This window comes from Nasonia vitripennis, chromosome 1 (genome assembly GCF_009193385.2).
Source record: "Nasonia vitripennis strain AsymCx chromosome 1, Nvit_psr_1.1, whole genome shotgun sequence".
NCBI classification, from domain to species: Eukaryota; Metazoa; Arthropoda; class Insecta; order Hymenoptera; family Pteromalidae; genus Nasonia; species Nasonia vitripennis.
This window is the reverse complement of record NC_045757.1, coordinates 6,659,982-6,684,937: the sequence shown is the minus strand read 5'-3', so window position 1 is coordinate 6,684,937 and position 24,956 is coordinate 6,659,982. Positions and strand designations below refer to the sequence as shown.

Below are 24,956 nucleotides of genomic sequence, written 5' to 3'. Positions count from 1 at the left end.
TGGAAGGGATATATGATGAAAAAGTGCGCGCGGGGCAGAAAGTCGTCGCCGCGCAACGGCGCATCAGCAGAAGGAAAAGAAGAAAAAGCCAGCGAAGAGAGAGGGCGCCGTGCGGAGAAGAGGAAGGGGAAAACGTTAACCCAGATGCCCAACCGGATGGCAAATCATATTCAGTTAGCGAAATGAAAATCATTCCTCGCGCTGAGAGAGGACGTCTCGCATGAATTCTAATGGTTTTGCGGCCCGCCGCACTATATGCGTGTGTGTGCGTACGTGTGCGTGTAAAGCGTCATATCGATGTTTTCAATACTTTGGGTGAATTCAGGCTCCGCGTCGACGACGAGGATCGTTAGAGTTAACAATATCGATCATGAAAAATTCATTAAAAATAATTAAAAGCGACGTTTAGAGAGAGCGAGCAAGCGTGCGCAAGTGCAATTTGCATGACAGCGCGCGCGAGCTTGATGCGAGAGAAAAAGTGTATATATAACTTGGTGAATTAACATTCTTTTGTCGCTGTACACCGCTTCCGCGCCGTCGTCGCGGCGCGCGCGCAATTTAAATTTCAGATGGCGAGCTTTTAATTATTTTTCATTAATTTTGCGGCTCGCCACCGCGTGCGCCTGCCCTGCCTGGCTCCAGTACACACGGAATGACTTTTTAAGCAGGGATACACACACCACGGCCGCTTAATTTTCGACTCGCCGAGAGAGAAAGAGAATTTTTCCCGCAAGCGCTAACGAGATGATGCATTGCCGCGCGCGCAGGAATATCGCTTAGGCTCTGACGTGCCGCAAGAGAAATGGAATCGCTGCTTGATTTTTTCTAAAAAGTATGAGAATATTCTATGCCCTAGAATGAAAAAAAAAACACGACTTCTTTGTGTCGGAGTTGTGGAGAAAAGGTATCAGGACGAGGAAAACAAAAACCTAACCTAAAAATTCTGTCGCGAGCAAGTCGGCCACACATCTCGTCCGCGCGCACGACAAAGGGGGAAGGCAAATCTTGAAAAATCCGCAACGCCGCTCTTGCGCAATCTCAATTCCGTGTTCCGTCCTTCTCTCTCTCCCGTGCAGCATCAAAGGGCCGAGCGACTATAATACACGAAGGAGAATCCCTTTGGCCCTTTTTTCTCTCTCTCTCTCTCTCTCTCTCTCTCTTCCCTGCGGCTCTTATCGAGCATCAAAAGTCCCGGATTGCGAGGCTGCGAGGGAGGACAACTACTGCCGCTTATCGGACAAAGAAAAACGAGGGCACAAGGGGGACGAGCAAGAGAGAGAGAGAGAGAGTGAGCAGCGATGTATACAGACACACACGCGCGCGCGTATAGTGTATACGGGAGGGTATAGGCTGAGGTTATCTCGGAAACGACGGGAAAAATTACTGAGTAATGACGCGAGCGAGAGTGAGGAGGCTGGAATCGTTCGGTTTGTAAATACCACTTTTTCGGAATTATTGTAACGGTTAGTGCCGGGCATTACCGGGAATTGTGAGCTCTTTCGACGGACTGCGTTTGCCGCTCTGGGAATCGGAAATTTAGTTTCGGGATGAGCCTGTTAGCTGGACATATTGTTATACTTCACTGCGAATATAAAAGTTTATTATACTCGGCTGTTATAAATAAATTAGGAAGTTTAGCACTCGAACATAACCTAAAACCCTGCAACACGTGCGCCCCCTCGTTAATTATGAGAAGAAAAATTGAAAAATGTCTGCGGCTAATTGTCCTATACACGGCAGTGAGTTACGGAAAATGCAACCTCTCGTATCTCTCACTCTCCCGCTTGAAATTCGAGAGCTGCGGGCAACAGCAGCAGCCGGAATGTCCGAAATAATTACTTTTTAAACAGTTTTTAATTGCAATAACGCGGTTTGGCGCTTATAAACGCGAAACTCGCGCGCGCGGGATTAACCTTTCATAAGCGGCTCCTCCCTTCTCTGCAGATAAGACGCGCTGGAGAGAGAGAGAGAGAGAGAGAGAGAGAGAGAGAGAGAGAGAGAGAGAGAGAGAGAGAGAGAGAGAGAGAGAGAGAGAGAGAGAAAGTTCTACAGCGACCTCCTACAAACGAGGTTATTCATTTAACGTCCAAGTTTACTCATCATGACCGTTATTTTTTCAAGGGATGTACTTTTAGAAGCTCTTGATGGCCCTTTTTTACGCCACTTACACCCGCGCGCGCGCGACCCTGTTTACACTAAAAACTTTTTTTCCCCGAACCTCGCGTACATCGAAATTCCTCCGGGTTGTTCAACCTTTCATTGTCCCGATCGTCCTGCGCCCCATTACTCGCGGCTAATCCGAAAAAGCGCGAGAGTTCTCCGAACAAAAGAGAAAACAATAACGGGAACAAAACCACACCGAGCCACAAAACAGAGGAGAGAGAAAAGAAAAAGACTCGACAATCAAAACGCCGCCTCTGGTTTTTCGCGTGCTTATGAGAGTCGGCTACGAATTTCTTATTCGACGATTCTTTCAGCATAGAGCTCTCGGCAACTGGAAGCCCGCCAGCTTGCCGTGTTCGACGATTTCGCAGCAGTAGCCGTTGCCTCGAGTGGCGGCGCTGCAAGCGGCCGCAGGTGAAAGTATACGCGCATCGAGAGAAAAACATCGAGGGCTTGACTGATGCACGAGAGAGAACCTTGATCACGACTCTCTATCTACGTTTTTTTCTCTTAGCGTCATGAACGCGTATCAACATTGCTCGAGGAGGAAAGATCGTTCTCTGGAGCAGTTGGTTGTTGCTAGGTCGAGTCGACTTTGTTTTGCTTTTCGTAGCGCGATTATAACCGATGATAATCGTACACTTCCTCCTCAAACACTCCGTCTGACCGAATCGATAGTCGATCTACTCGCGAATCAACCCTAACCTCAAAAAAGTCGCGCGAGAGCGCCCGGAGCTCGCGTAAACAACGAGATCGTTAAAAGTGCGCGACGCTAGGGAACCGCGAGAAAGAAATCTTAATTAAAACTTTTCTCCTGCTCGATGTAATTCAATACACACACACATACACAATCACATAGAAAGAGAGAGCGCGATGCTGCTGTCCCGAATGATTAATGCCCCCGCGCCACACGACGGCGGCAATTAAAAGTGTAGCCACCTCCCGGGCTTTTATTAATTTTCGCGTCTTTGCGTGGGGATTCTCGCGAAGACGCTATAATACATAAACTCTCGTTACTTTTCATTAGGTACAGCCTCGCTGACAGCTCTATCTCGCGCTCCTCGCTTTATTATTATTATGCATGTAAATAGCTCGATTTTCAGCCCGTTCTACACTCCCCTTTAAGTGGATCGATAAGCTAGTGCGTAACGAATCGTTGGAAAACATCGAGCCAATCTCGCCTACATAACCCACATAGAGTCAGCCTCTCGCACACACGTGTATAATATACTCACAGTGAGCTCTCAGTGCAGGGGCGAGTCGTCGTCGTCGTCGTCGTCGTCGTCGTGGTGGCGGTGGTGGTCCTCTTCTTCTCCGTTATTACGGCACAACAGAGCACACTCAAAACAAGAATCTACGACAACACACTGATCCTCGTCGGTTCCACAACAATGACGCGCACTGACCGCCTAATAATAATATAATAACAATCACGTCGACGGCACTTGAACAACATACATGTGTACGCTGATGGAGCTGGCTGCGGATCAGAGCAGCATCTCAGCAGCAGCGGAGCAGCGAGAGTCCCTCATCGCATGACGCATCGCACACGCGAGAAAGAATCGGGCAACTATATACCATACTATTGAAATACAGCACCAGAGGGAAGTGGAGGCGTCGGCAGCAGCATCGCCGTGTCAACTCGCTCGCTCGCTTTCTCCCTCTTCCACGGCACCACCCTCGTCGACCTACTATTCATGAACGGCTCTAGCTGTATATATATCTCTCTCTTCCGATGCTATGTACAAGAACGCGCGCACTTCACTTGTTTTCCACCGGACAGCTGCTGCGGCGCTAATACTCGAGACATGGACACTGCCGAGGGAGAGAGAATATAACCTGGGGCGCGGGCGCAGAGGGCCCGGATACTCGCTCAGCTCATCGTCTCGTCTCTCGGGCGCAATGGAGGCCGCCGCGATTGCGCGCGCGCGCTCTCGCTCCGAACTGCTCGCACACAAAATGGAGCGCTATAGCTGCCTCTCTCTCTCTCTCTCTCTCTCTGTATACTGCGCACCTATACGCGTGTCTGTGTCTGTGTCTGTGTGTGTATGTGTGCGTGTGAGTGTATCCCTTCGACTCGTCCGCGCACGCCACTCTATGTATATAGATATACGTTATTCGAGGAAGCAGCGCGTGCAGGGGATATTCCGCGCGCGCGCGCTCCACGACTGCACTGCCGCGACTGCGGCCCGATCCGCTCTTTCTCTCTCTCCGCGCCGTCTCTCAGCGCCTCGTTGTCGCGCCCCCTCTTTGCCTGCTCGCGCAGCTTTCGACGCTGCTGTTGTCGCTGTTGCTGTTGAGAGAACGGCTGCTTAGCTACACTTGCCCTCGTAGATGCGACGGTGCTGGGGCTCGTGGGGTACACCCTAGTGCACTGGGTATACGGCCGCAGGGTCGCTTCCTGCTGGACTCTTTTTTCGTCCTCGGAGACGAGGAGAGGCCGACTCTACAGCGCCATCTGTCCCACTGCCGGAGTCCGTCTGCAGGACACACTCCTCGTATACGCGCGAGTATAAACGACGCGAAGACGGAGATTAGCGGATTCGTCGAGTCTCTAATCTCGCACTGCGCTCAACGATAAAAACGAGGGTTGAGACTGTACAGCGACGGCGACATGACGGAGCCTTCGCAGAGAACTGCGCGGAGGAAGTCGCGACTGCGCATGCGCGAGCCTTCCGTTGCGCTTGTTGTATATTGCGGGAGTGACACGCACGGGGGGTTGAACGCGAGAGAGAGAGAGGGCTTGATTGAGAGCGAGTTTGAACGCTGACCTTTCGATTTGAATTCGGAAAAGTTCGCGGGGATGAGCCTTGAATCCTTGGGAAATGCGCCGCGTCAGTTTTTTTTTTTTTCACAACGACTCGGAACGGCAGTAGTTAGCTCTTATAAATATTTCATATCCGGTAAAAGTAGCGTTCGATTATTAAAACGACGGAATACGCAAACGCATTTTTAAAAAGCCCGGAGCGCGCATAAAAGCTTCGTGGAAAATCAAACGGCCCATCAAAAAATCATCGGATCGCTTGACACAGCGCTCCGCGATAATAAATACATATAGCGCGCTGGAGTGCACGCGTACTCGACGTCGCGTTGGTAACACGCGGAGATGAGAGCTTCCGCGCATGCGCGAACTCTGTACACACACACACACACACACACACACGTACTCGCGTGTCCAAAAGGGGAAGAAACGAGAGAGAAAGAGACTCGCGAGGGCGATGCACCGAGACTCGGGATTTTCACCCCCCCCCCCCCCAGTACGCCACTCGACCAGACGTGCGACTCGCGCCATCCGTCGGCCGCAAGCTCAAGCTCGACGAAAGCTTTCTGTACATGCCGTTAGTTCATCTTTCGAACGCTTCTCATCGGTGCGATTATTTTTGAACGCTCTACGTTAATTCAGATGGCTATATGTATAGATTCGTCTGGCTAGTCCTGGCCGTTTCTACTGAGAAACTGGGCCTTCGGCCGCGCGCACAACTCGCTGCCGTAACGTTAGGCTGTAATGCCGGCACGTGCTCTTCTCCGCTTTCGTCACGGAACTACTTATATCCTCGCGAGCTTGCTTACCCTGAGATTTACGCCGCGTACGTGAGTATACGTGGCGCGAGGCAGTGAAAGAGGAGCACCGGAGACTATAAAGTCGAGTGGGTAGCAATTTTTTTCTAAAGACGTACACTTCGCTCCGCGAGAATATTTTAAAGTATACTCGTGTCGCGGAGCTATTAGTCGAAATTTATTCCGATCCAGAGAGAGAGAGAGAGAGAGAGAGAGAGAGAGACGAGTGTGTGTTTGTGGAAACGCGGCGGCTCGCGATCGAAAAATCCGATAAGGAGTCAGCTGTGATTCGAATTTATGCGCTGAATTGTTGTGTACGCGTTGGAAATGGCTTCGGAAGACGTTCGATAACGGAGCTAAATTGTATATTAATATTTACGCTGATTATATTAACGCGAGGCAAACGAAGTCAAACAAAAAAAAAAATACAGTCATGAGTCACTTTATCACGAGGTTTTAACGCATTCGATCGCTTCAACATTTGGAATTTCGATAAATTTTCCATCTGCATATACATACTGAATACACATCTTTCCGTTCGGTCGACTTGCATCGGGCGGTCACCGGTTCAACGATCCTTTATCTGATTTTTTATTCAGCTGTTGAATAATAAATTTTCTCTTTCTTGGTTATTTAATTAATAGTTCATTTTTATCGCACACCTCGACCAACGAATACCTAGTTAATAAGCAACGATGAATAATTAACGGTATAGAATCGAGGCCAAGAACCTTGTGATCGACGAGTGACGATAATCTAAATTCTGTTTCTAACGTCAGCCGAGCTTCTTCCTATCGGCGAGAAAATTATTTTAGTGATCGATTCACAACAAAAATTCCACATGGAAATAGCTTTCACGCGATTTTCGGTTTGCACGGCGAGATAAGCGCACGGCGGAGGCACGAGATGTCGGGGAGGCGTTATGTACACAAGCAGCCGAGAGATCGTAAATCAGACTAGCGTCAACGAAGCTGCAAGCTTGATTTTATGACTATACATTACCTGACGCGTACACTCAGGCAGCCGCTTAGAAATGCATTCGGAGTCGATGTCGTATCTTTCAGCTGTGCACTACTTGTTTTCATGATTTTTTCATCCCATGTTTACACTGCGCTGATTTATTATGTCGACCACAAATTTTCGTAAAACCATGTGAAGTTTCATCGCAACGACAGCGAAATTATAAATACTGAATCCCAGCAATCGCTAAAACAGTCAATACAGAGTATATACGTATGGATTACATCATATTGCTCAAACAGTCGGCCTATTACAATCGACAGCGTCAACAACGCGCGCATCAGGTGCACGTACGGCATAAACCGATCTCAAGAGGGGGGATGAATCGGGTAGATAAAAGCGATAGTCGAGAGGAGTAGTATCGGTTACTAACGCGCGCGCGAAGATGCAGGCAGTATCGGTCGCTGACGAGCCGCGAGTGTCGGTCACGACGGCCGAGAAAGCGATGCAGGCCGTCGAGTTTGGAAAGCCCGCGGGGACTGCGAAGAAGGTCTTCTGGTCGCAGCATGTCGCCAGCGTCACTTGTGAGTTTTTGCTTACTTTGGTGATTATTTGCATTGTCCTGTCACAGACTGAGGATTCCATATTGACCTAAAACGCAAAAAATCGGTTGAAGATCGGCAGCAGACCGTTAATGATTGATACATACACGTCATACAATACACTTGCCATTTGTCTGTCAAGTGAGTCTCGTGATGTTCCTGGTGGGTCTTGCCAACGGATGGTCGTCTCCGTACCTGGCGCAGCTGTCGTTACAGGACGAAGTCGACGGCATCCCAAGAGCGACCGATAAGCAGCTGTCCTGGGTAGCGACCCTGATGAATTTCGGACGGATATTCGGTGCCATGGCCGGCGCTGTAGCCCAGGGTAAGTCCTGTGAAAAACAAAAAGTACGTCATACCGATTTATAGTCTAACCGATTTTTTCCACAAATCACATAGACACGGTCGGTCGGAAGATGTCCCTGTGCTTCGCTGGCTTTCCCCTGATGTGCGGCTGGACCTGCATAGCCGTAGCCGTGAGCGTCGAGTGGCTGTACGCCGCCCGGATACTATGCGGCTTCGCCATGGGCATGATCTGGACGACCCTGTCGCTCTATCTGTCCGAGATAGCCGACCCCGAGATCCGTGGCTCTTTGGCGAGCAGACCATTAACATTCTTCTTCTCAACGACAACTGACATGTCGATTGTCGCCAAGTCGGAGTGGGTCGTCGGTCGAACGGTCGTCCGAACGCTTATTTCCATAACCTCACACGTGATCTGAGCATACAAGTGGATGATGATTTTTGAATGAACAACACTGCGCTGCTGTAAATGCGTAATACGGAAAAAGAACGTTATCTCGAGCAGAATTGCGAGGCATCGCTGTTTTTAGATCTGACTGAGAGCGCGATTGACATTTCAATCGACGCGCGCCGGCTTGTTGACAGAGAGAGAGAGAGAGAGAGAGAGAGAGAGAGAGAGAGAGAGAGAGAGAGAGAGAGAGAGAGAGAGAGAGAGAAGCGCGCAGATATGAAGAGAAGCCCCATCGAGGTGCTGCTCAAATATTTGTAGGTGAAAATTTAATCTTAAAGAATTCACGTGTTTGCGCGGCGGATGCCTCGCAATTACCGAACGTACGCGGCTCGCGAATGTACAATACCGAGTGTGACCAGCTTCGACCGGCGACCATCTTCGCGTGTGAAGCACCTTGTATGTAATCGGTCTCCGATGACCTTGGCCCCTTCAGGTTTTGTGGAACATAACGACGCAGTCGATCGGCGTGTTCTTGGGAAACTTGATGGGTCCGTACATCTCGATGAAGGTGTACGCCTACATCAGTCTCGTGCCGAACGTCCTGTTCCTTCTGCTGTTCCCACTGATACCGGACTCGCCCTACCGGCTCATCATGATCGGCAACCTGGACAAAGCCGAGAAGTCTCTCAGGTGGTTCCGACGCAGACAAGACGTTAAGCAGGAACTGTTGGAGCTACAGGACTACGTCAGCACGTCCAAGGTCTCGCTCGTAGAGAGACTCAAAGAATTTAAGGAAGCCAGTGAGTTTAGTCGATAACTTATCAAGCTTTGTGGTTACCTACGGTCGATAATACATGGATATGCTTTTTTTACCGACAGGATACCGGCGCAGCTTCCTCATGATGTTCCTAATCAACATCTTCAGTTACTTCGGCGCGTTCAACGTGATCAACAACTACATGGAGATAATAGTGACGAAGAGCCAGGTCAGCATCACGCCCAGCATCATAGTCACCGTTACCGGCGGTTTCTCCATCCTTTCGGGCCTCTTGTCTACTTTTCTAGTCGACAGCTTAGGTCGACGCTTCCTCCTGATAGGCTCGAGCCTGGGCATGGCTTTATCGCTGACCGCACTGGGTCTGCACTTTCAACTGCTCGACCTTGGATACGACCCAGTTTATCTGACCTGGTTACCCTGCATCATTCTACTAGTCTATACAGTGTCCTACAGCGCAGGCTGTGGGTGTATCCCTAGCGCCCTCGTCGGTGAACTCTTCTCGCCGAGACTCAAGACCATCGCGAGTTTGAGCTTCTCCGGAACATCGGCCGTGTTCTCGACCATGTCCACCGGCTCCTTTGTGCCATTTTTGAATCTTGTAGGACCAAGCTACTTGTTTTGGTTCTACTCAGTCGGTATATACGTGTCGGTAATTTACTACTGGTATTTCGTGCCCGAGACCATGGGCAAGAGTCTTCAAGCCATTCAGACAGAATCGAAAAAGTGATTCGACTTATGTTAACTGTTGTAATCAGTGCGCGTGATATAGACATGTATAAATAAAAATTTAATTGTGCGAGAAATCGCTGATTAAGTGACTGCATTCGATAAATTTACTTTTCGATCGTTTGTAAATAAATATTGACGCCGCTTGTAATTAAAATAGCGTTGAAATTCAACTGCGGCTTCTTTTGATGGACAATTTCGACCTCGCGCTCGATACAAGCTTAATGAAATTGTCATGTGAGAATATACACATAAGTATCGATTACAAATAATAACACTGGTCGTACTCCGTTTTACCGAATTGGTTTTTTTTGCGCACAACGCCGAGTAACGAGGTGATTGATTTCGTTTTTCCAGTCAAATGAAAGAGTGATTAAATGTTAAAAGCTTGTACATAGTATGACTAGCTTGCTTTTCTGACATTGTAAATATGATATTGTTTTTTACAAATAAAAAAATTATTTTACGAATGTACGTACCTCCTTTTTCATTGCAAATCATACATCACTTCCTAGACCCGGTCGCATTAGCGACACCATTATTCTATCGGACAATGCGTCACTTGCAGGACGAGCGAGTGCCGCATTAGCGAGAACGATTTCGCGTCATATGCAATCGGAAGTCGCATATTTGATGCATCAGTGCTTTACAGTTGCGTTAGAGGAATGTATAGATTCGAGCTATTTTCATCTTAACTGCGTCGACGGCTAGATTCAACCACCGATGCGAATAACATTTTGAAAATTAAGTATCTTTCGGAAGAATGTGCACTGGATTATTATGAGTCAAGCGCCCTGACTCTACGACTATCTCGTGGCACGTTCCGGTGACGACTGACGACAAGTCGACGCTGGACGTACTTAGCGCGTCGTTAAATTTGCAAAAACTTGAATAGCGGATCGAAAGTAAATGACGAAAGAAATGAAAGACAGAGCGAGTAATGACAAGCTGCGACAGAGAGACTATGTACGAGCGATATGGCTCTCATATCCGGAATCGCGTAGTCCCTCATTATGTCCCATTACCCTTTGTTACAAAGAAACTTTTCTACGTAAGTATTTGACGAAAATCAGTAGAGCCGCTAAATGACTGATTAATATTCAAAGGCAAGAGGGTCTTTGTACGCTCGTGCACTTATCAATATTTAATATTTAATGAGCCTCGTTCATTACAGTCTTCAGACTTGTCCGATGTCGCGTTGGGTCTTTCCGAGATGTTTTTACCCCTTTCATCATTCGATGCTCTGTCATTTCGCACATTTTTTGCTATGCAAAAGACTCGCACTTAGTGACTTCGGTTTATTTCTCTCTCTCTCTCTCTCTCTCTCTCTCTCTCTCTCTCTCTCTCTCTCTCTCTCTCTTACGTCGATGCTATTCCGGGTTCGACGTTCGGTGCCGGATACTTCGATGCAGCTTGAATAATGAGTACGAAGAAAATAGCCTCGAGTATAGATAGCTTCTTATGGCCGAATAGGTATACCCTCGAGTTCCTGGGCTTCTGGCCTCCTGAGCCTGGAACGTCCAGTATATCCAAGTACTTTGCTGCGTTTCGAATAGTTTTCTCCATCCTTGCCATCGGCTTTCTGTTCGTGCCAGAGATCATGATGGTCGTTGTATTCTGGGGCGACATAACCGTACTTACAGGTAAATTATTAAAAACCTATCCTTCGAAGTTTTATAAATAAAATTTACCTCCCTACAAGGGGTCGGCTGCGTGTCGACGACTCTTGCCCAGCTGAACTTCAAGATGTTGTACGTGTTGGCTCGTCGCCGCAGATTTTGTCGAGCTTACCGCAAAACTCGCGAGCTCTGGTCGATGACCGATCACGAGTCCGAGCTGAGAAAGGGTCTAGAGAAACTGGCTGGCCAGGCCAAGAAATACTCCATCGCTTTCTTCTTCACGTGTTTCTGCAATAACATTAGTTTTACTACACTGTCTGTCGTTGTGTGGCTCAACTACAATGCTCAGGAGAACAAGAGCTTGCTAGAACGCCGCCTGCCTTTTGATGTTTGGTAAAAACGCATTAAAAGCTTCATTTAAGCGAGATCTACTTACTGATTGGATTTTTTTATAGGTTCGGCTTCGACCTGCAGCGAACGCCAAACTTTGAGTTAGTTTTCGTCGGCCAATCAATATCAGCCATCTTCTGCTGCTTCGGCATCGTAGGGCTGGACACTGCTATGATGGCCCTTATCCTTCACGTCTGCGGTCACTTCAGGGTCATAGGTGCGAGACTTCGTGCCATCGGTCAAGGGATGCACAACGACGTTCAGTCCAAAAATTCAGTGGAATATCTTCACACTAGTCGAAAGCTGGCGATATGGCAATGCATCCAGTATCATCAGCAAATGATTAAGTACAGCAACTAGCTCTATCTTTATCAAATTACAATTTAAATAGTTGTGCCACGACTATACCATGGGCTCAGCCTCGTTGCAGAGAACTTCGGTGATTCGAGATCTTGGGGTCTGGTTCGACTCTAGCCTCTCATTCGACACACATATAGATTATCTTTATTCAAAAACGGCCAGCTTAATTGGGTTCTTAAAATGCACAACACATCAGTTTTCCGATTTCGAGTCTATACTCTATTTGTACAATTCCCTAGTTTTACCTCACTTTCTATATTGTTCACAAATTTGGGCCCCTTACAAGAGGTGTCAAATTGAGAGGCCGGGGTCTATCCAGCACAAATTTCTTCGCTATGCAGCGTTCAAATTGTTTCGTCCCATGATCTTCTCCAATCACGATTATCGTGACTTAGAGCTGGACTTAAATGTCCATCCTATCCGTTCGGTTCTGCATTTTTACGACTGTACTCTGGCGTTTAAGGTTGCCCATAAGCTGTTCAGTTGCGAGTCACTGAACAATGCCTTCGTACCCCGCCACGTGTCTTATGCGCTACGGAACCCCAGAGCCATTGAGGAGACCGACTCATCCAAAATACCGATTTTATTCTTCGTTAAGCAGGATCAGGAGATGCTGGAATGCCCTCCCCGACGAGATTCGTTGCGCTCCGAATCTAGCAGGTTTCAAACACCGACTGGCCTCGTTTGTCTACTCATTCGTTTAGCCCCTACAGTACCCATCACTGGGTCTGGACACGATACTCTCACGCTCAATTTCAGTTAAGCCGCAAGGCAGACAAACATTAGTTTTATGTGAGCATCCAGCGGCTCCTCATTCTGCCTTTTACATTACTCCCCTTATGAGCCCACGTTCAATGTCCGTAGAATTAATTAATTTATGTTGTTTTATTCTGTAATTATTGTATTATCTCTTTGTTTGTAAAGGGCTTTTAGCCCGTTTATTGGATTAATAAATAAATCTCAATAACTCACATGTTGACTCGTAGATTCGCTGAAGAGGTCCGGAGTCTCTTGAGTCCGATAATATTTGTACAGCTGCTGACCAGCGGCCTAGAGATCTGTCTGAGTGGCTACGCAGTCATCGTAAACAGCGACGCAGGCAACTATGGCGATCTCGTCAAGTGCACTGGTTACTTTCTCTCGGTCTTTATACAACTGATCATCTGGTGCTGGCCAGGTCAGATACTCATACAGGACAGCTCGGAAATAGGCCGGATCGTACTTCACGACCTGCCCTGGTGGGACATGGCCACCGAGCAACAACGGCAATTCGTCTTCGTGATTTTTAGGACGCAAAAGGAGTGTCAGATCACCGCACTTGGCTTCCAGGTCATGTCGATGAGCAAACTTACAGACGTAGGTGTTCATTTTGTGATAGTAAGATAGGTTAAGAGAATGTAAAATTTTTTAATATTTTTTTTATGCAGGTATTCAACACAGCTGGCTCATATTTGGCTTTGCTGCGGAGAGTCTATGAGAAAGAGACTGAGGAATGATAATAAGTTAAAGAGAGAAAGAATTTATAGGCACTTAGATGTTGCTGTTAGTTTCTATGCCTGTTATAATGCGATGAATGACCCTCATAGGAAATTGAGGCTAATATGGCCACGATATGTCAAATTTTATGCTCAGTAGCCAGATTATGTGGCATATCGTGGCCATATGTCCCTGTTAACAGGAGACGCTAAGTGGGCATAATATTGGCGAACGTTTTATACATGGCAACCTAACCTTGCACATATTTATGCATATGTACAAACATGACCACACTCAACTATGTGGGTTTAGATATTAAAAACATTAAGTAAAATTTGTGTGTTCAAGATTTTATCAATGATGAAGTGTAAAAGTGATGATCTTGATAGATATTCCCAACTCAGTGTTCAAGTCAGTCGCAGGAAGTATTCATCATTATAGTGCCTTATATGCAGTGTATTCGTGCAAGATGTTTAATTTGCAGTGTAGATGCTTATTTTATTATGTACGAACAGGCTAGCGTAACAATTTTTGCTTGTCTGTCTTTGCTAGCTGATCCACACCGAACCCCATGACTCCGGGGGCAAAATTTACACATGGGTGTTTATATGAAAATTTAAACTACAGCACTTGAGATAGAGACAAGTGGATATATTGTTTTAACAGCTTGAAACAAATCACCATGCAAAATTTCAGCCCTCTAAGTATGATAGATTTTAATTGAGAGCAAAAAGAAAAATTCAAAAGAGTAATCGTACAATCATTGAGAATTAGATCAGCTAGCAAAGACAGACAAGCAAAAATTGTTACGCTAGCCTGTTTCTACATAATAAAATAAGCATCTACATCACAAATTAAACATCTTGCATGAATACACTGCATATAAGGCTATAATAATGATAGATACTGCTTGCGACTGTCTCGAACTGAGTTGGGAGAATATCTGTCAAGATCATCACTTTTACACTTCATGGTTGATAATCTTGAACACACAAATTTCACCTGATGTTGTTTCTAATATTCACACTTACATAAAAACATGCATGCCAGAATAGTATATATATGTTAGTGAGTTTTGAGTGTGATTATATGTAAATTTGTATGTATGAATATTCAAGGTTAAGTTACTGCTCTTAACACATTGTCTTGTATTTTCGCTAAAATTGATTGTAAAATCCTTTTTTTAAACGTAAATGATTTTAGAATTTACTGCGTTAAAAGAAATTTGATTATTAAGTTTATGGATTTTAGTTTATAAACCCATTGGTGGAGTCAAGTACTCAACATAATGTGGGCATATTATGTTGACATATTATGCTAAGAAAAATATAGCCAGTAGTTATTCACTGGCCATATCTTATGGCGTATTTTCTACGAGGGGACTGTTCACTTTCTTATTAAATTAAACTGTTGTCGTCTATGAAGATCGTTGACTATTTTCTGATCTAATTAACACAGATATTAAACTAGATTAAATTAAATTAAACTAGACATCTCGATTTTCTATGCGCCGAAACTCTTAGAATAGCACTCATATTGTGTCACCTTCGAGTCACATGTCACATCGTCGACTACGCGACGGCAACAGGATGGTAGGTTAGCGACTAATTAATTATTTGTAAGATCGATACAATGCGACATTTACGAAAATAATAGACAAGCGAAATATCGAACTATCCCCGCCAAGTTGCTAAAATTGATCCTATTATAGCTCGTTAATTTTTTAAAAACGTTCCCGGAGCTCCGCCGCATCTCGCTGTTCGTGCATACGCGATAATCCAAGAATAGACATTGTATAGCGCACTAGCCGCTTTGCAGCATGAAGTCAACGAACGAAAGAGAGGTAAAAGAGACTCGCGCGCCTAATGAAAGGGGATCGCGATACGGAGGGGACTTTCTTTCTGTTTTCCCGTATGGCCGAGCTTTGTAATCATGTGCCGTGTTTTTCCGCGCAGAGCTATCTGCTAAATTATACCCCCTTCGTTCGCGGTCTTATCCGTTTCTCGCGTGGATTATCAGCTAGTTCGTTCCTGGCGTTGAGCCAATAAACTTCATAGAGGTATGAGTGTCGAGAACGAAAACTAATGGATCAGATGACAGGTGATGGCAGGTCGAGGGTCCAGCGTGAGGATAGACGAATACCTGTGGCCCAACAGGTACCTCCTGGAATTATTTGGTACCTGGCCTACCGATTATGATGGCCGTACTCTCGCGTCTCAATTGTTCGTCAACTTTCGCGTCTGCTTCGTATTTGTGGCTATCACTGGCGTCCTTGTGCCTGAGATACTCATGATAATTGTATACTGGGGCGATCTCGACGTGCTGACAGGTAACTGAAAAGCTTGTTGAATGATGAGCGTGCGTCTAATGAATCATAAACCATAGCTCATGATATTTAGGAGTCGGCTGCATAGCGACGCCAGTCAGTTTGATCCTCTTCAAAGTGGCTTATATGATCATTCGGCGAAATCGTTTTCACGGAGTCTACTCGAATCTCAGAAGACTCTGGCTCGCAATCGACGACGCTGAGGAGTTTGAACCTTTGGAAGAGTTGGCACGGCTAGCGAAACGCGTGACCATCGGTTTCTTCTTGTCATGTTTCAGCAATAACGTTAGCTTCACTACTGCGGCTGTAATCGACTGGGTCAATTACGACGAGACGCGGAACGATTCTACGCCTCGACACCTGCCGTTCGATGTCTGGTTAGAACGACACTTTGCTACTGCAATGGCATCTTCGGAATAATTTAATTACGAAGCTAATCGTATTTTTATAGGTTCAGCTTCGACGTGGAAAGGTCACCGAATTTCGAGATAGCCTTTGGCTGTCAGGTGATCTCCTCGCTCTATTGCTGCACTGGCATCGTCGGGATTGACGCTACTATGATGACCTTTATTCTGCACATCTGTGGACACTTCAGAACCATAGCTGCCAAATGGCGGGCCATCGGAAGCAAAATTTTGGACAATGAAAAGTACTCGAAGTCTGGTCAAGTGATGCCAGTGAAGAAAGATATCAATCAAATACTCCGTCAACATTCCGAGATGCTGAGGTAAGGACTTGGTTCTAGAAACTCATATATATGTATACAAGTCCGTCACAAAAGTGTTTTACTGGCCTTATTTTTAACGCTTGAACTTTATTCTTATACTTATAGTTTTTATCTTGCGAAAATAATATTGAATACATCGTCTGCTGCAGGATCGCTGAAGAAGTGCGTCGTCTGCTAGCCCCGATAATCTTTATGCAGTTGTTGACCAGCGGTCTGGGCATCTGTTTGAGCGTGTACGCAGTCACGATGAACGGCAGCAAAGGCGCCGACTTATTTAAGTTTATAGTCTTTTTCGTGTCGATATTTGTTGGGCTGATCATCTGGTGTTGGCCGGGCCAGCTCCTGATGCAGGACAGCGCGGCTCTGGGCGACGTCGTCTGCTACGAGCTGCCGTGGCATCTGCTCGGTGTCGCTGAACAACGTAATCTTGCGTTTTTTATCATGAGAGCTCAGAAAGAGTGTCAGATCACGGCACTGGGGTTTCAGGTCTTGTCGATGAACAAGTTTACAGAGGTGAGATGTTGGATGCAAACTTCTTGTAATTTGAATATAATTTATATATATATATGCTCTGTTTTTACGTAGATTTTCAATTCGGCCGGTTCGTATTTTGCTCTGTTGAGGACAATTCACGAAAAGCAATTGGAAGCTCAGTGAAATGACGACATACTGAGTAGTTGAGAATTTTCAAAGATTTTTAATCACTTTTGTACTAACCATGTAGATTTTCTAATAAAATTATCAAGTCTAACGACTAAAAATCTAAGATGCCTTTGAAATTGACTACCTGAAATTTTTTATTTATTTATTTATTAACTAGTTTAAATAATTGTCATGTGTTAATTTCTATAGAGGTACTTAAAATATTGGTTCGTCGAAATATAATTTAAAATCTCTATGTAACCAGCTTGAATCTGATCTTTTCAGGATTTTATTATATAGTTGTAAGCCAAATGCTGTGCGAGCAGAAGATATTGATGAGCAGATTCTCAGATTTGCCGCAAGATGGCGTTAGTAGTAAATGCTTGCTAGCTACGCTAGTCAAGGCGTAGCGTGGGTTGATTGATACTTCCGGCGCTAGAGTCGAGAAACTAAAAGTGAGACGAACTGTGATTGGTTGCCGTGGGCCTCAAATAGACCGTAAGGGGGGATTTTAGAATATGGAGACTGCAAAAGTCAGTTTCTCGAGTGACCTCGGAGCGTGAGGACGCTATCCACTGAAGTGTTTGCAGGGTGTCAAACAAGAGTGTTACGTTAAGATAAATTTTTTACACAAGAGGCAACGATTTCAACCTTGGTCAAATTGTTGGAAAATCGCCGATCAGCTAATACAACGTAAGTATAACTCTTTGAGAAAAATGTAATTACTGCATTTTTAAAATTGTTACTTAATTTTTCTCCCTTTTTCGCCAACAATTGTAACATATTATATGGCTCCGAGGTGTATCACTTAATAATGCACCTCGGAGCTATAATACTATATAAAATTTCTTAGTTATAACGAGACCGACAGTACACTGAGAGAAAAGGAACATTGCAGCAAACATATATGTTAACTGTTAACATAGGCATGTTCGTTTTGAGCCAATAATACGTATGTTAATAGTTAACATATGACTGCCCTTTACGATTTTTCATAGACTTTATAAAGTAATCAGATAAAAATTATTAGAAAACACACTTGTATGAATTTTATTAATGCTAAGTAACTTTACAGTGATATAATGTCAAAATTCAAAATTTTGTCTTTCATCGGCCTCTTGGGTCTAAATACCAGATCTGACAGTTCTAGAGATAAAATAATAAGTGTCATTCCAACTGATTCAGCAGCCTCTGGCATTTCCAAAAATGTATATGTCAACTAGTTTATCACCATTAGTTCAAAAGTTATTGGAAAAATTCAAATCTGAGAAATTAATGATTACGATATGATGTTTAACACACTACTGAATTTTTCCAATAACTTTTGAACTAATAGTGATAAACTAGTTGATATATACCTTTTTGGAAATGCCAGAGGCTGCTGAATCAGTTGGAATGACACTTATTATTTTATCTCTAGAACTGTCAGATCTGGTATTTAGACCCAAGAGGCCGATGAAAGACAAAATTTTGAATTTTGACATTATATCACTGTAAAGTTACTTAGCATTAATAAAATTCATACAAGTGTGTTTTCTAATAATTTTTATCTGATTACTTTATAAAGTCTATGAAAAATCGTAAAGGGCAGTCATATGTTAACTATTAACATACGTATTATTGGCTCAAAACGAACATGCCTATGTTAACAGTTAACATATATGTTTGCTGCAATGTTCCTTTTCTCTCAGTGCGTCATCCTCTTTCATACAAAAATATTCTTGAGGGTTTATTTATCATGAATAATCAATAAATCATTAATAATAGAACAAAAGCAACTAAATATACCTAAGGAAGCATGCAAAGTACCTTTGGAATGATATAACGTCAAAATTTAAAATTTTGTCTTTCATCGGCCTCTTGGGTCTAAATACCAGATCTGACAGTTCTAGAGGTAAAATAATAAGTGTCATTCCAACTGATTCAGTAGCCTCTGGCATTTCCAAAAAGGTATATATCAACTAGTTTATCACTATTAGTTCAAAAGTTATTAGAAAAATTCAGTAGTGTGTTAAACATCAGATCGTAATCATTAATTTCTCAGATTTGAATTTTTCCAATAACTTTTGAACTAATAGTGATAAACTAGTTGACATATACCTTTTTGGAAATGCCAGAGACTGCTGAATCAGTTGGAATGACACTTATTATTTTATCTCTAGAACTGTCAGATCTGGTATTTAGACCCAAGAGGCCGATGAAAGACAAAATTTTAAATTTTGACGTTATATCATTCCAAAGGCACTTTGCATGCTTCCTTAGGTATATTTAGTTGCTTTTATTTTATTATTAATGATTTATTGATTATTCATGATAAATAAACCCTCAAGAATATTTTTTGTATGAAAGAGGATGACGGATTTTGAGGTTAGGCGGTACGAGAGAAACGCTATCTGCACGCAACACTACGCACGATAGTCTTGAAATTCATATGTTACTATTAACATACAGATATTTCCCGCAATATTTTTTATGTATACTAGACTTGGCGCAGTGCGCTGCGCGCACTGTAGTAGACTATAATTTCATTAACTTATTAAATGGAATATAAATACTTGATTGATATTTTTAATATTTGTTTTCTATCACGGAAATATATCAAACTTTACAATATATGATTCATTTCGCGCTCATATAAATTTCAAAATTGCCGCGGTTTCGTCGCCAACTTCCTTTTAAAATTTTAAGGTTATGTCTCGAGAATAGAATAGTCTCGAGAGTAGAACGTCTCTAGAATATTATAAATACACAAATTATAATTTGATATGTATTATAGTATTATATTACATTTTTAATATTAGAATCAATTTTAGAAATCAAAAACAAATCAAAAAGTTCTAACGATACTTTTGACGCATGCGCACTACATGAGCCAATCATATTGACGCATTCTTGGCATCACTTCATCCGGTCATGACTTTTTTATATAGGGATTTTATAGGGACTATAGAAATAAATCTATAGTATACATACAAACTATTTTTGTTTCGTACAGAATATTTGTAAAACGTACACGAATATATTAGCAATCATTGCTCCTAACGTGTGTACATATTTACGGCAATGATATCTTTATCTCAGTGTACGAATGCTCGGAGAAAATTACTCGTAACTAAATAAATACAATAAATTACGAAAAACCAAGATTTAGTTGCCCTTTCTTTTATAAACATGTATCACTGTGCTGAATTTCAAATAAAAATATTAACGCATTAATTAATATGAACGAAAATCGGTAGCTGCAGCGTGCGTATGCGAAATTCTCAGCATACGCACGCCGCAGTTATACTGATTTACGTTTAAATGCCATTTATTAATGCTTTAATATTTTTATTTATAACTTGGCACAGTAATGCATGTTTATGAAAGAAAGCGCAAATAACTCTTGATTTTTCATAATTCATTGTATTTGTTTAGCTTTAAGCCATTTTCTGCCGTGCACTTGTTCAGTCGACTCAGTCAGTAAAGTTGGGTTTCGGACTCCCTTAACAGTTTAAATGTCAGAATTAAGAAATTCTACTACTTATTGCTTTAAGATTTTTTTACAATATAGCATGAAACCAGGCTAATGAGTTTTATTCGTTTCAGGAACAGTCAGCGAGCCAGAGTTTTGCTAATCCGGCACGACGCTTCGGTCAAGTGAAAAAATCCGCAGTATTTGGGAAAAATGGAAGATTGGGTTTACGCAAGATTCGACAGCGATGGTCAGCGGAATATATTTACGTTCATGACCGAAGATTCGTACAGAATACAATGCCTCACGTGGTGTGACAAGATGCTGGAGGAAGCAATCCACGATACATTTAATAGATATATCATGGAGAGGCTTACCGAGGAGCAGTTCTGCGAGTTCATTTCCTCTCGTGACTCTACAGATCGTCGTAGTATAATCGAGATGATTCTAAGGCACGAACCCGGCCTCAAACAATGGTTTCCAATAGGAAAATTTAGAAAACTCTCACTTCTGTGGATTGCCATTCTCTGCTCCTATCACAATGCAGCCGAGCTGCTCGTATGCTTAGGTGCCGACGTGAACGAAATCTTGCCGTTTTCAGAGTCGTACTTGATACATCAGAATTCCAGCATCCTCCACGTGCTGCTTCTGATGTATCCGTCCTTGCAGAACGAGCAGCTCATCCGCTTGGTAGTAAGCCGCGGCGCCAATTTGCAAGTTCGAGACGCCCTGGGCCAGACGCCTATGCATTTAGCAGTGGCAAAAGGCCGAGTCGCACTCATTGAATTGTTTCTCGCCAGTGGAGCCGACGTGAACGCCGCCGACGACAAAGGCTTGACTCCATTGCTCATCGCAGCAAGCAGCCCGGAAGCCGACATAATGCTGCCTATGTTGTTGAGGCACGGAGCTAATTTAAACGCTAAGGATTCGGAAGGCATGAACGTTCTGCACTGGCTGGCATATGGCCCTAAGGAAGGTATCGTTAATCTGGCCAGATACTTTATCAAAAAGGGCGTCTCTCTGGAGGACAGAGAAAATACAAGCCATCATCAACCGATACACATAGCCGCTAGCGCGGGAAATATTCAGTTGGTAAGTCGAAAGCACTTCAAAATTATAACTCATTTTTAATTAAAATTTATTCTCGAGTAAGTAATCAACGTCGTTCTTTTTTATTTTCTAGCTCAACCTCTTTCTCAACTGCGGCGCAAACGTCAACGCCCAATGCAAGAACGGCCAAAGTCCGATGTACTTCGTATTGAGACATGTAGTAGAAGAAACGACGGGCGAGGCAATGGTGAAAATGTTGCTCAAACGGGGCGCGGACGTCAATCAGAGAACGGCGACCGGCTGTACCGTGCTGCACGTTGCTTGTGATATGGCGGGGTCCACTTTATTTGGGCCCGATCGATATTACAAACGGCTAAAGATGATTCTGTCTGCCGGCGCAGATATCCTGGCCGAAGACGAGGAAGGCAACACGCCTTTCTCTTTTATGGAGTCCTTCACCATGCAGAATATAGGATGTTCATGGAGCAACAAAATGATGCTCAAAGCTCTCGCGATTAAGAAGGTCCGGAGCGAGCCGTCCACCATATTGAAGGACGAGAGGATAATCGAGAAATATGAAATGGTGTCGGATTATTATCACGACTGTGTCGAGCGTGCGTATGCGCTCAAGTTCACGAGATTCATTAAGACCTGCACATTTCTCGATTTCCTCACAAAAAAACGCTACAGGATTGCCGAGCTCATGAGACATTGCGACTTTGTGCGTAATTTCTTTAAATACGATTTTGACACTTTATTCTCCATGTACGCTGCTGACTTGTACGAAGCGATGGAAAACGCGAATAATTTCCGTGACTCTATAATGATCAAACAGGAGGACCTGCTCAACGAAGCTTTCAGCGATACTTTGCCTGATCTCATTTTGCGGCGAATAAATGATCACTTGTTTAGTGACTGCCATGAAATTAATTCGATTTACCACTAAAACAATTGTACGTCACCCGACAAAAGGAAAAATAGGCTTTTCCAGCTGTGATATTTTCGTCAAAATTTATTATTAATAAAATGCATTTTATTTAAATACAATGATCATGAGTTATTTATAGGCACCATCAGAGTGCCTATATATTATACCTATCCTTGCTATATTCGCTTCCTATTCAGCTTCTTCATGCATGTTTCTATGCCACTCTTCTGAATTTATTTTTATTATAAAAACCGATGTTGTATGCGAAAAAAATGAGCTTCACGCTCGTCTTTTCATCGCTCTAAAACTGCTGAATCGTTCATCCAAGTTCAACGACCAATAATACCGATACTTATTCTAAAAGTCTCATTGAAAACAATTGTTAAGAAGAATGATTAGTAAGTATATTGCATTGAAATAATATAATTGTAGCTAAGAAACATTGGCGACTACTTATATGGCGCGAAAGTTTGATTTGAATTTGGCCTAACCTGACCTGCTCGTGCAGACGCGTAACCAAGCCTTTCAGTAAACAAATATCAAATTACTTGGATCTCTGGTGTTGCGGTCAATACAAAACTTGTAAAAATCAATGTAAAAGATGACTGTTAAAATTTTTTGCATCAGGAATCAATCGATCCCTTCTAAATTACCAACTCAAGAAAAATACCATTTATTCTTTGGCGCTAAAAAATAGAGCAGAGTATTATTCTAGTTTGAAGGAAAAGGTGGGTTACTTATTCCATGAAAACACTTAACATAGTAAAACCTATTTGTGCAAATTATTATTCACTTTAGGACTTGCACACAATCATGGAAGAAAGTAAAAGCCGAGTTATAATTCACAATGATGAAGAAGGTGAAAAACCATTGAAAAAATTAAATTTTAAAGCCCTTATGAATTGTAAGCAATATGCTGCATCAGCCTTAATTTTATTGTATAAATTTCTATTAGCTAACAAATTAACTTAATCCAGACAAAAGAAAGATCAACATTGAGATAGTTCCTCCGCCAACAAGTAAAAAGCCCAGAGCAGTGGTTGATTTGAAATTGATGAAAGAAGAACTAAAGCAACTGGAAGATCCACCTATGACTCCTTGGGAGAAAAAAATTAGTTCCAACAGACTTCCATATTCCTTCTACGATGTACCTTGCAAGACTTTGGCCAAAAGCATACTTGGTATGTCCAAATCTTGGTGGTGTTAGAACTACTATTAGCTTTGAAATTTCATATTTTTCTTTTTACTAGGAAAAGTTCTTGTCAGAAAACTAGAAAATGGAACAATCTTAAAAGGAAGAATTGTGGAAACAGAGAGTTACTTGGGTATTGAGGATGGAGCTTCACACACATTTAAAGGGAAAGTTACACCCAGGAACACTCCCATGTATATGAAACCGGGAACTATCTATGTTTATTTTACATATGGGATGTATCACTGCTTTAACATATCTAGTCAAGGTGATTTTTGTATTTAAATATATTTCTATTAGAGCTTATTTAACTATTTCATACTACATAAATGCTTCATGAAAAATTGCAACAATATTGCACCTTCTAAATTATTATACCCATACAGAATCGGGTAAATTTGTACTGATTAAAAATATTGAACCCTTGGTTGGCCTCGACTACATGGAACTTTTGAGAAATACTCAAAAAAGTGTAAATAGAGAAGGAAATGAAATGACCAGAAATATTAAGAAATTCAAAAGTCATGAGCTATGCAATGGCCCCTCAGAAATTTGTAAAACATTTGTTATTGAAAAAGATGAATTTGATGGAAAGAACATTTGTAATAATAATTATCTTTGGATAGAAGAAAATAGTTCTTAAGAAAACTAAACGTATAAGAGAAATCTTGCTACAACATTTTTTTTTTCAAAACACCCTAGTACTCTATCGTGACAATTGGTTTTCAATTTCAGAAGAAGGTAGTGCAGTACTTGTCAGGGCTTTAGAACCTCTCGAGGGTATTGATCAAATGGCACAGCATCGCAGTTTGAAACCAGGTGCCAAGGAACAAAAAAAGTTGTCAAAGGAGTTGAAAACGCATGAACTGTGTAATGGACCATCAAAAATCTGCATGGCCCTTCAGCTAGAGAAACAGCACAGCAAGTACTCCATGTGCAGCTGGAAAGAACTCTGGTTGGAGGATGATGGAACAAAGGAAGAAATAAAGATAGTCGAGTGTCCAAGGATTGGAATCGAAAGCTCAGGAGTGGAGTGGTCACAGAAGCCTCTCAGATACTACATTTATGGACACAAGTGCGTCAGTAAAAGAGATAAAAAGGCTGAATTGCAGTTCAATATTTCTCAAACTAACTAAGATTTCCTATTTTGTACAAAAAAATAAACATTTCAAATATAATATAAAGATTTCGCAAACAAAAACTTCTTACCTGGTTCAAACTGAATTCCCCCGTCGGTCTGCAGGTCCCTGCATGCAACGGTGACTATCATAGAGCGAATTTCAAAGAATCCGCCGTAAACACTTGCGGCGC

At 43.0% G+C, this 24,956-nt stretch overlaps 6 protein-coding genes across 15 annotated transcripts in view; 5 read left to right on the top strand and 1 right to left on the bottom strand.

The window, feature by feature from the left end:
• The window catches only part of LOC100121978 (inactive rhomboid protein 1), a 97,971-nt gene extending 90,740 nt beyond the window's left edge, over positions 1 to 7,231 (bottom strand). The window contains exons 1-2 of one of the 4 annotated variants that reach the window (XM_031921907.2): positions 7,115 to 7,231; positions 6,724 to 6,927 (exon numbers count right to left, since the gene is read on the bottom strand). The gene's annotated coding sequence lies outside the window, so the exon portion shown is untranslated. Of the gene's footprint in view, positions 1 to 3,398; positions 4,796 to 6,723; positions 6,928 to 7,114 lie in introns of those variants that run through there. The other 3 variants (XM_031921909.2, XM_031921910.2, XM_031921908.2) reach the window with 3 other exon arrangements.
• LOC100679815 (facilitated trehalose transporter Tret1-like) lies at positions 6,935 to 9,953 on the top strand. The gene is made up of 5 exons (XM_031921924.2): positions 6,935 to 7,265; positions 7,426 to 7,608; positions 7,683 to 7,879; positions 8,471 to 8,777; positions 8,857 to 9,953. The coding sequence occupies exons 1-5, from the start codon at positions 7,127 to 7,129 to the stop codon at positions 9,480 to 9,482; spliced, it is 1,452 nt and encodes a 483-aa protein (XP_031777784.1). The 5' UTR covers positions 6,935 to 7,126; the 3' UTR covers positions 9,483 to 9,953.
• Positions 9,954 to 10,901: 948 nt separating this feature from the next.
• Positions 10,902 to 13,346, top strand: Or76 (odorant receptor 76). Its single transcript, NM_001171199.2, has 5 exons — positions 10,902 to 11,124; positions 11,184 to 11,493; positions 11,556 to 11,837; positions 12,837 to 13,206; positions 13,278 to 13,346. Exons 1-5 carry the CDS (start codon positions 10,902 to 10,904, stop codon positions 13,344 to 13,346), a joined length of 1,254 nt encoding a protein of 417 aa, NP_001164670.2.
• Positions 13,347 to 14,952: 1,606 nt separating this feature from the next.
• Positions 14,953 to 17,145, top strand: Or77 (odorant receptor 77). Of its 2 annotated transcripts, XM_031921647.2 has the most exons (6): positions 14,953 to 15,169; positions 15,427 to 15,655; positions 15,726 to 16,029; positions 16,104 to 16,379; positions 16,529 to 16,892; positions 16,965 to 17,145. In XM_031921647.2, the coding sequence occupies exons 1-6, from the start codon at positions 15,146 to 15,148 to the stop codon at positions 17,034 to 17,036; spliced, it is 1,269 nt and encodes a 422-aa protein (XP_031777507.1). In that variant the 5' UTR covers positions 14,953 to 15,145; the 3' UTR covers positions 17,037 to 17,145. The 2 variants fall into 2 exon arrangements, with proteins under 2 accessions (XP_031777507.1, NP_001164671.1); NM_001171200.1 differs by lacking the exon at positions 14,953 to 15,169 and having other exon boundaries at positions 15,430 to 15,655; positions 16,965 to 17,036.
• Positions 17,146 to 17,560: 415 nt separating this feature from the next.
• Positions 17,561 to 22,572, top strand: LOC116415966 (poly [ADP-ribose] polymerase tankyrase-2-like). The gene is made up of 3 exons (XM_031921923.1): positions 17,561 to 17,714; positions 20,610 to 21,567; positions 21,659 to 22,572. Exons 2-3 carry the CDS (start codon positions 20,689 to 20,691, stop codon positions 22,469 to 22,471), a joined length of 1,692 nt encoding a protein of 563 aa, XP_031777783.1. The 5' UTR covers positions 17,561 to 17,714; positions 20,610 to 20,688; the 3' UTR covers positions 22,472 to 22,572.
• A 124-nt stretch (positions 22,573 to 22,696) lies between these two features.
• LOC100119302 (probable DNA-3-methyladenine glycosylase) lies at positions 22,697 to 24,846 on the top strand. Of its 6 annotated transcripts, none has more exons than XM_032596150.1 (7): positions 22,697 to 22,851; positions 23,081 to 23,181; positions 23,252 to 23,312; positions 23,431 to 23,634; positions 23,704 to 23,913; positions 24,032 to 24,299; positions 24,381 to 24,840. In XM_032596150.1, the coding sequence occupies exons 1-6, from the start codon at positions 22,845 to 22,847 to the stop codon at positions 24,286 to 24,288; spliced, it is 840 nt and encodes a 279-aa protein (XP_032452041.1). In that variant the 5' UTR covers positions 22,697 to 22,844; the 3' UTR covers positions 24,289 to 24,299; positions 24,381 to 24,840. The 6 variants fall into 6 exon arrangements, with proteins under 6 accessions (XP_032452041.1, XP_008213416.1, XP_032452040.1 ...); XM_008215205.4 differs by having other exon boundaries at positions 22,701 to 22,851; positions 23,252 to 23,357; positions 24,381 to 24,846; XM_008215194.3 differs by lacking the exon at positions 24,032 to 24,299 and having other exon boundaries at positions 22,698 to 22,851.
• The last annotated feature ends 110 nt before the right edge of the window (positions 24,847 to 24,956 follow it).

What these genes read in the sequence shown, in the direction of transcription:
- LOC100679815 (XM_031921924.2), top strand. Translation starts at nt 7,127, where the DNA reads ATGCAGGCAGTATCGGTCGCTGACGAGCCGCGAGTGTCGGTCACGACG. An exon ending in GCATGTCGCCAGCGTCACTT is followed by an intron (nt 7,266 to 7,425) that starts GTGAGTTTTTGC and finishes TTGTCTGTCAAG; the next exon opens with TGAGTCTCGTGATGTTCCTG. An exon ending in CAAAGAATTTAAGGAAGCCA is followed by an intron (nt 8,778 to 8,856) that starts GTGAGTTTAGTC and finishes TTTTACCGACAG; the next exon opens with GATACCGGCGCAGCTTCCTC.
- LOC116415966 (XM_031921923.1), top strand. Translation starts at nt 20,689, where the DNA reads ATGGAAGATTGGGTTTACGCAAGATTCGACAGCGATGGTCAGCGGAAT. An exon ending in GCGCGGGAAATATTCAGTTG is followed by an intron (nt 21,568 to 21,658) that starts GTAAGTCGAAAG and finishes TTTATTTTCTAG; the next exon opens with CTCAACCTCTTTCTCAACTG.
- LOC100119302 (XM_008215186.4), top strand. An exon ending in TTTGGCCAAAAGCATACTTG is followed by an intron (nt 23,635 to 23,703) that starts GTATGTCCAAAT and finishes TCTTTTTACTAG; the next exon opens with GAAAAGTTCTTGTCAGAAAA. An exon ending in CTTTAACATATCTAGTCAAG is followed by an intron (nt 23,914 to 24,380) that starts GTGATTTTTGTA and finishes TTTCAATTTCAG; the next exon opens with AAGAAGGTAGTGCAGTACTT.
- Or76 (NM_001171199.2), top strand. Translation starts at nt 10,902, where the DNA reads ATGAGTACGAAGAAAATAGCCTCGAGTATAGATAGCTTCTTATGGCCG. An exon ending in CGACATAACCGTACTTACAG is followed by an intron (nt 11,125 to 11,183) that starts GTAAATTATTAA and finishes CCTCCCTACAAG; the next exon opens with GGGTCGGCTGCGTGTCGACG. An exon ending in CGATGAGCAAACTTACAGAC is followed by an intron (nt 13,207 to 13,277) that starts GTAGGTGTTCAT and finishes TTTTTTATGCAG; the next exon opens with GTATTCAACACAGCTGGCTC.
- Or77 (XM_031921647.2), top strand. Translation starts at nt 15,146, where the DNA reads ATGAAGTCAACGAACGAAAGAGAG. An exon ending in AGTCAACGAACGAAAGAGAG is followed by an intron (nt 15,170 to 15,426) that starts GTAAAAGAGACT and finishes ATCAGATGACAG; the next exon opens with GTGATGGCAGGTCGAGGGTC. An exon ending in CGATGAACAAGTTTACAGAG is followed by an intron (nt 16,893 to 16,964) that starts GTGAGATGTTGG and finishes GTTTTTACGTAG; the next exon opens with ATTTTCAATTCGGCCGGTTC.